At 52.8% G+C, this 11,449-nt stretch overlaps 1 protein-coding gene across 1 annotated transcript; it reads left to right on the top strand.

Moving 5' to 3' along the window:
- The first annotated feature begins 744 nt into the window (after positions 1–744).
- Fam83f (family with sequence similarity 83 member F) lies at positions 745–11,443 on the top strand. Its single transcript, XM_010612545.2, has 4 exons — positions 745–1,047; positions 1,647–1,768; positions 3,177–3,871; positions 10,321–11,443. The coding sequence occupies exons 1-4, from the start codon at positions 832–834 to the stop codon at positions 10,368–10,370; spliced, it is 1,083 nt and encodes a 360-aa protein (XP_010610847.1). The 5' UTR covers positions 745–831; the 3' UTR covers positions 10,371–11,443.
- Positions 11,444–11,449: the final 6 nt, after the last annotated feature.

Genomic DNA, 11,449 nt, shown 5'->3' with positions numbered 1-11,449 from the left:
GCTTTGCAGATACTATCTCTAACCCCTGTAGCAACTGTGTAAAGTGCAAGGTGTCCCCATTCTATGGATGAGGGAACAGGCTCCTTGAGGGCAAGTGTCTTGCCTAAGGCCACATAAATAGAAAGTGGTAGGTCCAAAGTTAAAAGACTTCTCTGACCCTAAAGCCCGACCTTTTCCCCTGCACCTGGTGCAACCGTTTGGGGCCAAGGAGAATACCCTGGAGGCTGGAGTAGAGGGTGATTTGTGCAGGAAAATAGAAGCGGCTGTAGTTAGAAATGTGGATCTGCTCCAGGCTGCAAAAGGCCTCATCTTCAGAGTGCAGAATTGGGGCTGACTTTTGTAAGTCAAGGGTCCTGAGCATTGACCTTACTCTGAGGACGGGTTGGGAAGGGCTGGACACCAGAGGCCAGGGACATCCAAGCCAACTGGAGCACTGCCCAGATCTGTGCTTGGGAAAGTGCAGGCTCTTCACAGCTGCAGGGAGCTCAGAGTGCCCAGGCCTGCTGAGAAAGAGATGTTCAAGTAGTTCTGTAGCTGATGGAAGTGAGCCCATCCATTGCACCTTGGCATCACCTGCTGGTTTCCCTGGGGCAGCAGGAGCAGCTCTCCTCGGCCTCCTAGTTCTCCTCTGTTATGGCTTCTGAAGAATTATTGGGGGGAGTCCAAGATGAAGTCTGAGCAATAGGGCCTGCACCTCTCTCCTGTGCTCATGTGCTCATAGATTGGTGGGGACCTGGAGGACCCAGGAGTAGTGCAGATGGGGTTTTGGACTCTTGGCCACTTGTGACCTTAGAGCCAGCTGTTCCTGTCTGAGCTGGGGTGTCTCCAAAGATGTGTCATCACAACATCCCTCCCTCACCAGTGCCCTTCCCTGTCCAGGTCATTGCTGTGGTCATGGACCTCTTCACTGACAGTGATATTTTCCAAGACATTGTGGATGTTGCCTCTAAGCGCCGGGTCCCAGTGTACATCATCCTGGATGAGGCAGGGGTGAAATATTTCCTGGAGATGTGTCAAGGCCTGGAGCTCACTGACTTCCGTATTCGGGTAAGTTGTACCACTGGGGTAGTGGGTGAGCAGATGTGATGAAGACTCCCTCCTCTTCCTCCTCTTCCTCTTCCTCTTCTTCCTCTTCCTTTTCTTCCTCCTCTTCCGCTTCCTTCTCCCTTTGCTTGCTTCTACCCCACTTCAGGGGCTCGGCTGAAGTTGAGTTCAAGATCTCAACCCCTTCTCTTCGTCTAAAACCTCAACTCAGGAACTGGTAACTGCTACATCACATGCCCAGCTTAATTTTTATCCCATGGCTGCCAAGGCTAAGGTAGCTCTGGCACATTCCCGGGGTGCTCAGCCTGCAGAATCACTGACTTTTCTGTCAAGTTCAAATCTGGGGCTGTGATTCTCTTGTTGAGGAACTCTGGGAAGAGGCAGGAAACCCTCTTGGCTTGTCCACATTCAAAGATTTGGTGACTTCCTCCCACTCTCCAACTCCATATGGAGTTGTATATGTAAGACTGATGAAAACAGAGAATCCAAACACGAGTCAGAAGACTGGGTCCTTGTACCAGAAGGCTCTTTCTCTGCCACAGCAAAGCCTTGGCACTGGACTGCGACACAGGGTGACAATGCTTTTCTCCTATTCTCAACAGAACATCCGCGTCCGCTCTGTGACAGGTGTCGGCTTCTACATGCCCATGGGGAGGGTCAAGGGGACCCTGTCATCGAGGTTCTTGATGGTGGATGGTGACAAAGTAGCCACTGGATCCTACAGGTGAGTTGGGCCAGGTCACAGGAGGTAACTTTTCATGGTAACTATTCAGGAAGGTGCTACACGGGGGCCTGCACAGCCGTGAGGTGATGTTGTTGCTCTTGATTCCTATTTCGGTTGTGACATACTGTCTATCCCAATGGCAGACTGCCTCCAGCCAGTCCTTTCCTTGCGTCTTCTGGTTGATGGATTATTCCAGAAAGAGGGTCAATGCCTCATGGGCACTAAGCACTGTCTGTTTTTTACGGTCCACAGCAGCTAGTTGAGTCTTGAAGCTAGTTGTTAGGTGGGACAAGCAGGAAATAGAATGCACCAGATCCAGAAGGCAGTGTGAGGCAGAGAGGCCTGTCTTCAGAATTTCAGTTTAAACATGAATTACCAGACACACGAGAGACTGTATGTGTGCAATCTCTGTCCTCTGAGTAAATTAAAATTAAAGGGAGAAAAGACTTCAGTACATGAAGCAGTTAGTAAATGTCTTAAGTCTTCTTCCTTTTCTTTTCTTTTCTTTTCTTTTCTTTTCTTTTCTTTTCTTTTTTTTTCTTTTCTTTTCTTTTTTTTTCTTTTCTTTTCTTTTTTTTTCTTTTCTTTTCTTTTTTTTTTTTTTTTTTTTTTTTTTTTTTTTTTTTTTTTTGGTACTAGGGGGTGGAATTCAAGACCTTGTGCTTGCAAGGCAGGCAGCAAAATCACAGAGCTAAATCCCCAGCCCATAAGTCCTCTTTCAAGATTATAGTATGGACTGTTTTACAGAAATTAAGCACTCTGAAAATTCAGAGAACCAATAAGGAACAGTTTTGACAATAGTGGCAGCCCAGTTACTGTTTATTAACTGTGTGTGTATATACCAGGGACTCAGCTAAACATTTTGTTATTTCATTTGAGCCTCACAACTCTGAGTTAAGTAATCCCTAACATTTTGTACCCTAGATCCTTTTAGCTCCCCGCCTTGCTTTTTTCTTTTTGCAGTACTGGTGTTTGAACTCAGGACTTTCACACTGAGCCACTTTTAGTTTTTATTTTGAGACAAGGTCTCACCAACTTGCCCAGGCTTGGTTCAAATTTGCAATCCTCCTGCCTCAGTCTCCCAGAATACTGGAATCACAGGTGTACACCACTACACATGGCTGAGGCCCATTGTTTTTTTCACAGGTAGAAAAAGGTAGAAAACAGGTTTGAATCCCCACCTGACTTTTCATGCCCTTCTCCTGAGTCCACTGCCTGCTTTCTGCATTTGAGGGCAAGACCTAGAGAAAGGGAAAATTTAGGCTGACAGAGATAAAGCAGTCCAGCAGAAAGGTGGCATGGGCCTTCTGTCCAGCAGCAGGCAGTCTGGCTGTAGGGGTGGGGATGACGGGCAGGGCAAAACAGCAGCCCAGCCACACAAGTCTGCTTTTTCACCCTCACGTTCCAGGTTCACCTGGAGTTCCTCCTACGTGGACAGGAACCTTCTCCTCCTTCTGACAGGGCAGTACGTAGAGCCCTTTGATGTGGAGTTCAGGGAGCTGTATGCCATCTCTGAGGAGGTAAACTTGTTCCAGCAGCTGGGCCTGGGAGGAGGCGCAGGCAGACTTGGCCTCAACTACTCCTCCACTGTGGCCCGCAAGCTTATCAACCCCAAGTACGCCCTGGTGGCAGGCAGCCGCCAGCCCCCAGGGGAGATGATGCGCTGGGCTGCCCGGCAACAGCGGGACCCTGGTGGCAACCCAGAGGGGCAGGAGGAAGGCAGTGGAGGTGGTGAGTCGGCCCGGTGCCTGGACAGCTTCCTGAATGACCTGGTCACAGTGGAGCAGCTGCTGCCCCCCGTGGAGCCCATTGCCTTGACAGAGCCAAGCCGGACGGAAGGCAGGAAGGTCTCTCACATGCACATAGACCTGAGGCCCAAGGCCGGAGAGCCAGTTGCCCAAAATGGCAAGGGGGAAGCTGCCAACGGGGAGGTCACTGCGGCCAAGGAGGGCAAGCGCTTCAGCAGCAGATTCTTCAGCCGAAGGGCCAAGAGGCCTGCAGTGCACAGCAGCATGGACAGCTCCCTCTCCACAGAGACGGTGACCGACAAGGACTTTCTGGTGGGAAAGAAGCCCAGTGAAGGTTCCAGCGCCAACATCTCAGGTGAGCCCTCTTGCCTGGGGCCCCGTGCCGCCCCGATCCTGGCTTGGCGCTTGTGGAGGAGCATGGGCTCATGTCCACAGAGGCTGGCTTGAGCAAGCAGACTCCTGGGTCAGAAGGTCCTCAGTTACCACCCTGGCTCTAGCCTGTGTCTTCCCGGTGGCCTTGGAAGAGTCATTGCGCTTCTGAGACCTCTGTGTGTTCCTGGGGCTCAGAGCAGTGGTGGGCATGGAACCGCCTCGAGACAGCTTTCAAGTTGCCCTCAGACTCCCTCAGGCAAATGAAGGAAGTGGAGCAGGTTTCTCCTTTGTAAATGAAGAAAAGGGGGCCTCGCCCAGCAGGGTAAAGGCCCGAGACTGGGCTGAGTCCAGGGCTCTAACTGGCCAATCTTGTTCCTTGCTGGATCACTGTCAACAGGATCTAACCTGGTCAGGCACACCCCACCCTCACCTGTGCCCCACTGCGGTCCTGACCCAGCTTCTTGTTTCTGTTGTCAGTAGCTTGACTTGGTCTCCTGGATTTGTTTGACAAGCAGGCTGGCCCTCTACAAGAGCTTAACGGTGGCCGTGTCTTTCTGGCCATCTCTTTGGGATTCCCTCAAGGCCCTGGCTTTGATCTCTTTCTCCGGAAGTCTCTGGGATGGCCTTTCAGGAAGCTGGTGGTGACAACCAGACTGCCTTTCTTGGCCCAGTATCCTTCAGTCAAAAGGCTTTCAGTGTTCTGATTTTCCCCTTTGGCTGTAGGGCTTTGTGTCAGTGAGAACTGAACGCCCTGGCTGGCCAGGTCTTTTGGAGCCAAGGCCTAAGGTCTTGTCCTGGGCAGCCTAAGGGCTTCAGGACTCAGGTGACTCCACAACCCTCATTTGACCTGATTCTAAGCGGCCAAAGAGCAGGGGCACAACCACTTTCCATGTGCTTATTCCTAGGACCTGTTACCAGGATGTGCCTGCAGATATGTTAAGTCAGGCTAGAGCAGGCTGGGGGGGGTCTCTGTGGTGTGGGCACAGTGAGGACCTCCACACACCCTCCCAAGCAGCTCTGCAGGCCAGGCCCTGTGGAGGTACTGTTTCCTTTCACCCTCATGACAACACTTCAAGCCCTTCAGAGGAGGATTAAGTGGTCCCAAGGCACAAGAAGTGGTTGTAAGCCAGGATTCAAACCCAGGCCTGGGCCGAGGCCCTATCTTGTCAAGGGGAGGTCTCTAGTGCCTGTTCCCATTCCCTGCTGGGCTCCTGCACTCCCTCAACACTAGATGCTGCTCTGCACCTCCTGTTGAAAGGAGGGTTGCCATGGTGAACACCTGGCAGGAAAGAGGAGGGGATGCGCCCAGCCACAAAGGGGCTGATCCTAAGTCCTGCCTGGAAGTGAGGTGGAAGCTTCCTCTTCTCTCAACCCCTCACCCTGAGGCACTGTTTCCATAGAAACACCAGGCCCACTGTCTTGTCATTTCCAGCCACCTCTAGTTTGTCTCTCGGCCTCAAATTCCGCTACTTGGATGACTTGGGTGGGCGCAGCCACTGCTGCTCATCTTTGAGTGTTTGCACATGGTGCTCTGGAGCCGGCTAAGCAGACCAGACCAAGCCCTCGGGAAGCCCCTGTCAGAGCACTTGCACCAGCAAAGAGCCAGAAGAATGCAACAAGAGTGGCTGGCACACGTAGTCAGGAAAGCCCACATTTCTTCCCGAGGATGTGTGTCTAGTATACCCTCTGCCAGCCCGGATGCGCATCCAGTTCCAGAGGCACTTCAATCTGGGCTCTTCAGGACTCTTCTCCTCCTCTTTTCTCTCTTCCCCCAAGGCAAGGATGAGAAGCAGGGCCTCTTTCTTCTCTACCTTCCCAACACTGGGCACAGCCAGCCTGCCTCAATGCCTCCCTGCAGGCAGCCACTGAGTCCTGACTGTACGTGTGAGAGGGTGGGGCTCCCAACCACAGGCCCACGGAGGGGATGAGTGACCCTAGACCACCTGGAGCTGTCACCCATCCAAGGATCCCAGGATGGCACCCCCTTCCCACAGAGAGCATTCAGAATGCCAAGGAGACAGACAAGGCCTGCCACCTTCTCCCACTCATGACACTGCCCCTGTGCCCTGGACATGTCCCTCCCCTCCCTGGGCTGTCTCCTCTTCTAGAAGGGGACAGAGTGAGCTGTGGAGGTTTTCCAAGGTCCCTTTGAGTTGATTCTCACTTAGTCCTGCCTCTGTGCCCTCTCATCAAGAGAGGATGTAGGGTGACGACAGAGTTGATGAAAGAGAAAAAGATAGAAAACGCTGAGAGCTGCTAGCCTGTAAAATTGCTTGATAAGAAGTATATAGTTGTCAAACAGTATGCAAATTTTTGCAAACCCAGGTGTAGCCCTTGGGAGAACCTCCCAGAAATTGTTGCCTTTGGGGCTGGGGAGGTAGGGGGGGACGGGGGAGCCTGGTGGTTTGAAGGCTCACAGCCCCCTCTAGTGGTGAAAGCTGGGCACCTTTTCCTTTTGCCTTTTCACTCTGCTAGACCTTGCTCCTGTGCTAGACCAACTTCACCTTCCCTCCAGCCTGCCATGTGCTCCCACCCAGGAGCTCAGGACAGGCTCTCTCGGGGAGAGATCCCCAGCTTCAGAGAGAAGCAGTCAAGGGCAGCCTTTGTATGAAAATACTATGAGTGGGCCAGGGATTTAGCTCAGTGGTGCTGCTACCTGCCTCACAAGTGCAAGGTCCCAAGTTCAATCCCCAGTACCAAAAAAAGAAAAAACCATAAGTAAGCCACTCATAATTGTGCACACCTGTAATTCTAGCACTGAGGGAGGCTGAGGCAGGAGGATCTTGAGTATGAGTCTTGCCTGGGCAACTTAGTGAGAACCTGTCTCAAAAATATAAAGGACTGGGGATGAAGATTAGTGATAGAGTTCTCCTGGGTTTGATCCCTACCACCACAAAAAAGAGTCAGTACTACTTGGACTGGGATGAAGAATCTGACAAGCTTTTCCCACGCAGTTCTCCAGTATAGAGTGTCCTTACACCAACAGATAGTTCTGCCACACACAGGAAACTCGGGCGAGATCTGCCCTCAGGAAGCCAGCAGGCTAGGGAAGAAGACTCTAGGTGCTATACTTGAAACCCAACCTCCATATCTCTGTGGGTCTCTGGGAAATGGACAACATTTTTAAGAAAGTTATATAGTGGCCGGGGATTTAGCTCAGTGGTTCTGCCGCCTATCTCCCAAGTGCAAGGTCCTGAGTTCAATCCCTACTACCAAAAAGAAGAAAAAAAGAAAGTTAAGAGGGATGAGATGTGAAATGCGTTAGCCTGAAAGCATCCTGCCTGACACTCCCAAGCTTCAGAGAGGTGAGCCTCTGTCCAGGGCTCCTGCAAAGCGATGGTGGCTGTTCCCCAAGGTGGGGGCTGGCACTGTTGCCCTGGTCAGAGGCCTGAATGTCAGCTGGACCCTTCCTGCTGGTATGAGAGAGATGAGGGTGGGGATTTGTCTTCCAAGTGGTCTCCAAGGTGACCTGCATTTCCAGAAGGCTCCTGGATCCCCCTGGTTTGTGCATGGGCCACTGCTGGCAATGAGGTCTGGCTTCACAGCGCTATGGCTTCTGGCTCCCAGATCTGGGGACTTCACACTCTCCTGTGTCATCCAGGGAACAGAGGGTGCTGAAGGTCTCAGATCTCTCTCCCAGAAATCTGGGTTCTGTCAGAGACGGACCGTGGGACTGCTAAGGAAGTGCCTGCTGGACTCACGGCTTCTCCAGACCTGTGGACCCCCAACCCAGGGCACATCCTCTCAAGTGTTGCTTGTCAAGATGGAGTTTCAGAATTTAGTGTGGCCCCTAAGCCAGGTCCGGCCCAAGGTTGTGCAAGGAGTCTGCAGTCTGATCTGATGATTCTGAGCACTGTTACCGTGGGGGTTCTGATCCCACAGCCTCCTCCAGGGACCAACCCCACCTAGCTCCAGAGGAGGAGCAGGGCTACTTATTCTCTGGCTGAGGCCAGAGTCCCTCTGTCTTTCTAGATTCCCTTGGCCTGGCCAGGGCTTATGTCACTATCTCAGGGTGGTGCCAGGAGAGTGAGAACACACAGGTCACTCATGCTGCTGCTGTCGCTTCTATAGTTAGTATTGGTATAAACCCCAAGTAGCTTGCTGATGCCTACTGATTTTACCCATTAAATGTATGTTTGTGAAGTGTGTGCTGTGTGCCAGGCATTGTTCTGAGTTCCTGTGCAGCAAGGGGCAGAGTGAATAAAGTCCCTGTCTTCCAGAGCATGTTATGCTGGGGACAGTTGGGAGCACAGGAGGGGAAGGATCCTTTCATAACAGGAGGACAGGGAAGTCTTCTCTGACCAAGCAGCAGTACAACAGAGACTGCTGGAGGGACAGAGCTGTGTGGATGTCAGGGAAAGGATCTTTCCAACAAAGGGAATGTGAAGTCCTGAAAACTATAGGAAAAGGGGACCATTGTCCTTGTTGTGAGCATCCTCTTTGATGCCTTTTTCCTTCCTGTTTCCCACATCACCTTGCTTGGCAGCTCTGGTTACAAATGACCTGGACTGTCACAGTCCAACCCTTCCATCGCACCACTCTGCACTCAGGAGCCCTGTCCCCCACCCTGCAAGTGCCTGTGCAGTCTCGTTTCAGTGTCACCTCCTCTGTGGAGCTTGATGTTGCTGCATAAACCTTCTTCAGGCCAACCCTCACCCTTGCCACCTGTAGTTTGTAAAATATTTTTTAAAATTTTAAAGGAGAGAAGAGGTAATGTTCATGTAATCCTTCCCATTCATCTGAACTGGTCTGATGTGCCTGCCCACAGCAGACTCCCAGTAAATGAGCACTGATGGAGCAATGGAACATGAAGAATTTTCCCTCTATCCAGTTTCTCCATCAGAGGCATGGAAATGAATCCTGAGGATAAGTGTTCTCTCCAGGCTTGCATCCAGCCTGATGAATTGGCGGGAAGGTCCTGCTGAAGGCAGCTGTCTCCAAGGAGGAGCTGGGGCTACAAACCCCACCCACCCAGCATCCCTGTTCCCTGACCCCTAGAGCTGCATTCCTGCCCCTGCTTCTGGATCCAGAGATTGGTTTTGCTTACCTGCCTCTAAAACACTGCCACCTCTGAGGAGGAAGCCGGCATCTGCTCAGTAGGCCAAGCAAATAGAACAAGGCACTGAGGAGTGCAGAGAGGGGGCGATGTGTCCATTGCAGCAGTGAGGGGCTGTAGGACAGCAGAATGCAATGACTTCAGCAGAGCCACATTAGACGCAGTCCTCAGCACTGGAGCAGGTGACGACCCTCTACCTTCTCTGCCTCAGCAGCCACCTGCCTGAGTATGGGGGACACGGAGCAGGAGGCTCAGCTGGGTTTGCAGTAGGTCCCATAGAGTGAGTTCAGTCTGGCCCAGACACAGCAATGGCAAACACAGCACAGGCTGTGGACCTGAGCATCAGCCTTGCAGGGAGCATGGAGTAGAGGGGGAGAAGGCTATAGAACCAAGGCTCGAAGTCCAACTCTGTCCTGTGTCTCTCTTGCCAACAGCCCGAAGAGAAGGCAGACACTGCTTTAATTAAATTCACAGCTGAAGTGACATTGGGAGATGGTGTGAGTGCCAGGGAGGCAGCCCTTGCAGTGTAGGGAGGAGCCTGCAGGAAATAACACCAGTGGCCTCCACCTGGAGAGGTGGCCCAGGCTCTGAGGATATGGACTCTGCCTCCAACAGCCTGATGCCTCAAAGGCCCAAGGTGTCAGGTCTGCCTCACAGCTTCCGCTCCATTCCCCCCCACATCAGAGAGCAGGAATCAGCCACAGAAACTGCAGCCCATATCATAGGATCAGGAAGGAAGTGGAAATGGATCCTGAGGCCCAGGGAAATGGAAAAATGAGCTGCTGTGGCTGGAGCGGCAGCCTGCACTGTTCCCTTCCCACACTAAGTGATGTGGGCCACCCACCCAGCAGTGCTGCTGGCCCTTTCCATAGTGCAGCTTTTCCCCTTCCAACCCAGTGCCTGTGCGGCAGAAGGAGCTGAGACTGGTCTGGATAGGCTCTGGGAACAGGGCTTGTGTCCTCTGCTGTAGAACAGAGCGAAAGATCTGGCTTGCAGCGTGACCATTGAGAATGGATCACTGGAGAGCCTGAAGCTGCTTAAGATCTTAGCTACTGGAAAGAAGTCTTGGCGTGACTTCTAAGTCATTGGACATAGTTGTCTCCAGAGTCCTTTCCCCGCCCCTGTTTGGTCAAGAGACAACCGGCCACTTGATGTCCCAATGATGAGCCGGCTGAGGCTGTCAAGGCAGGGAGAATCTGTTCCTTTGCTTTCCCAGGTGTCCTGCTGAGCTGGTTTCCAGATCAGCAGCCTGGAAGGGAGCCAATAACCCTTGTCCCCAAAGTTGAGGTGTGACAGAACCTAGGATAGGGGCTGGAGGCAAGTCTATTGAGCATCTCATTTATACCCTTCCCTGCCTGTGTTCCTTATCTCTGCAGGTAAAACAAGTCCCAGTCCTGCCAAGGCCAGCAATTGCGTGATCTCCTGAGCCCCAGGACAGTGGTGGGTGGAACCTGTGGAACCTACCTGTCCTCTCCTGTGCTCACTCTGCACCAGTTTGCACAATGGACACTGACCAGCCTCCTATCCTCAGGGCCTGAATCTCACATGAGAGGGTCCAGGGCCTCTCAAAACCATCATGTGCCTCCATCAGACCGCCAAAGACCAGGCAGATGTCACTGCCGCCTTGTTTACATGATACGGAAGCTTGACTAGCGTCTGTTCTCCTTTATGCTAACTCCCTTCTGCTGGGCCAGCCCCAGAGCTGCAGGTCCCCGGGTGGGACAAGGTCTGCCATGTCTTAGGCTTTGGTGAGTTGGGGTCTGCAGGGCAGCCCCACCCACCTGGCTTCCCCTTCCCTGGGCTTCCTGGTGCTTTCTTGTCCCCCAGAGAGGTTGGGAAGAAGGGAAGAGGGTGGGGCTATGAAGCCAGGGATCCCAAGTGTAGTTTAGCTCCAGGCACAGCATGCAAAGTAGAAGCTGTTCCAGGACAGCCAGGCTGTGACCTTCCTAGCCCAGTCCCTGCAGGGACTGAGTGGAGCAGGGGAAGGGCTTGACACTGCCAGTTTGGGAGCCCCTTTCCCTTGCTCTGTGACACCCTTCAGGCTCTGCCTGAGTTCTCCAGGCCTCCGGGGCTGGTGCCTGTTAAAAGTCTCCATGAGGTTCTTAGGGTGCCCTGACCAGGCCTGCCCACTCCCTCAGTAAGCCCTTGGTTTTGCAGCCTAATGAGAGAGGGCAGGCAGGAGTGGGGAGCTGCTGGGTGCCAAGGATAGGAATATCTGCCCCTTTCTTCCCCAGGTGGTTCTTGGTCCCCTTCACCCTCCAAGACTCCCCCCGTTACATGTCATCCAAGGACCAATCTTACCCTCCTACAAAAAGTCAGGCTGAGGGCTGGAGATTTAGCTCAGTGGCACAGGGCCTGCCTGGCAAGCACAAGGTCCTGAGTTTGATCCCCAGTACCCCACCACCAAAGGCTATATGATAGTGCTTGGCCAGGGCAAGCAGTAAATGATCTCTCTGTCTCCCTCCCTCTCTCTCTCCCTCCCTCTCTCTCTCCCCCTCCCTCTCT

This window comes from Fukomys damarensis, unplaced genomic scaffold, assembly GCF_012274545.1.
Source record: "Fukomys damarensis isolate Sample0158 unplaced genomic scaffold, DMR_v1.0_HiC HiC_scaffold_19, whole genome shotgun sequence".
NCBI lineage: Eukaryota > Metazoa > Chordata > Mammalia > Rodentia > Bathyergidae > Fukomys > Fukomys damarensis.
The sequence above is the reverse complement of the archived record's forward strand: the minus strand, read 5'-3'. Positions and strand labels throughout refer to the sequence as shown.

Bases quoted from the DNA above. Each gene is read 5' to 3' on its own strand.
- Fam83f (XM_010612545.2), top strand. From the start codon at position 832: ATGTGTCATCACAACATCCCTCCCTCACCAGTGCCCTTCCCTGTCCAG. The intron at 1,048-1,646 runs GTAAGTTGTACC...TATTCTCAACAG, and splicing joins TCACTGACTTCCGTATTCGG to AACATCCGCGTCCGCTCTGT. The intron at 3,872-10,320 runs GTGAGCCCTCTT...TTATCTCTGCAG, and splicing joins TTCCAGCGCCAACATCTCAG to GTAAAACAAGTCCCAGTCCT.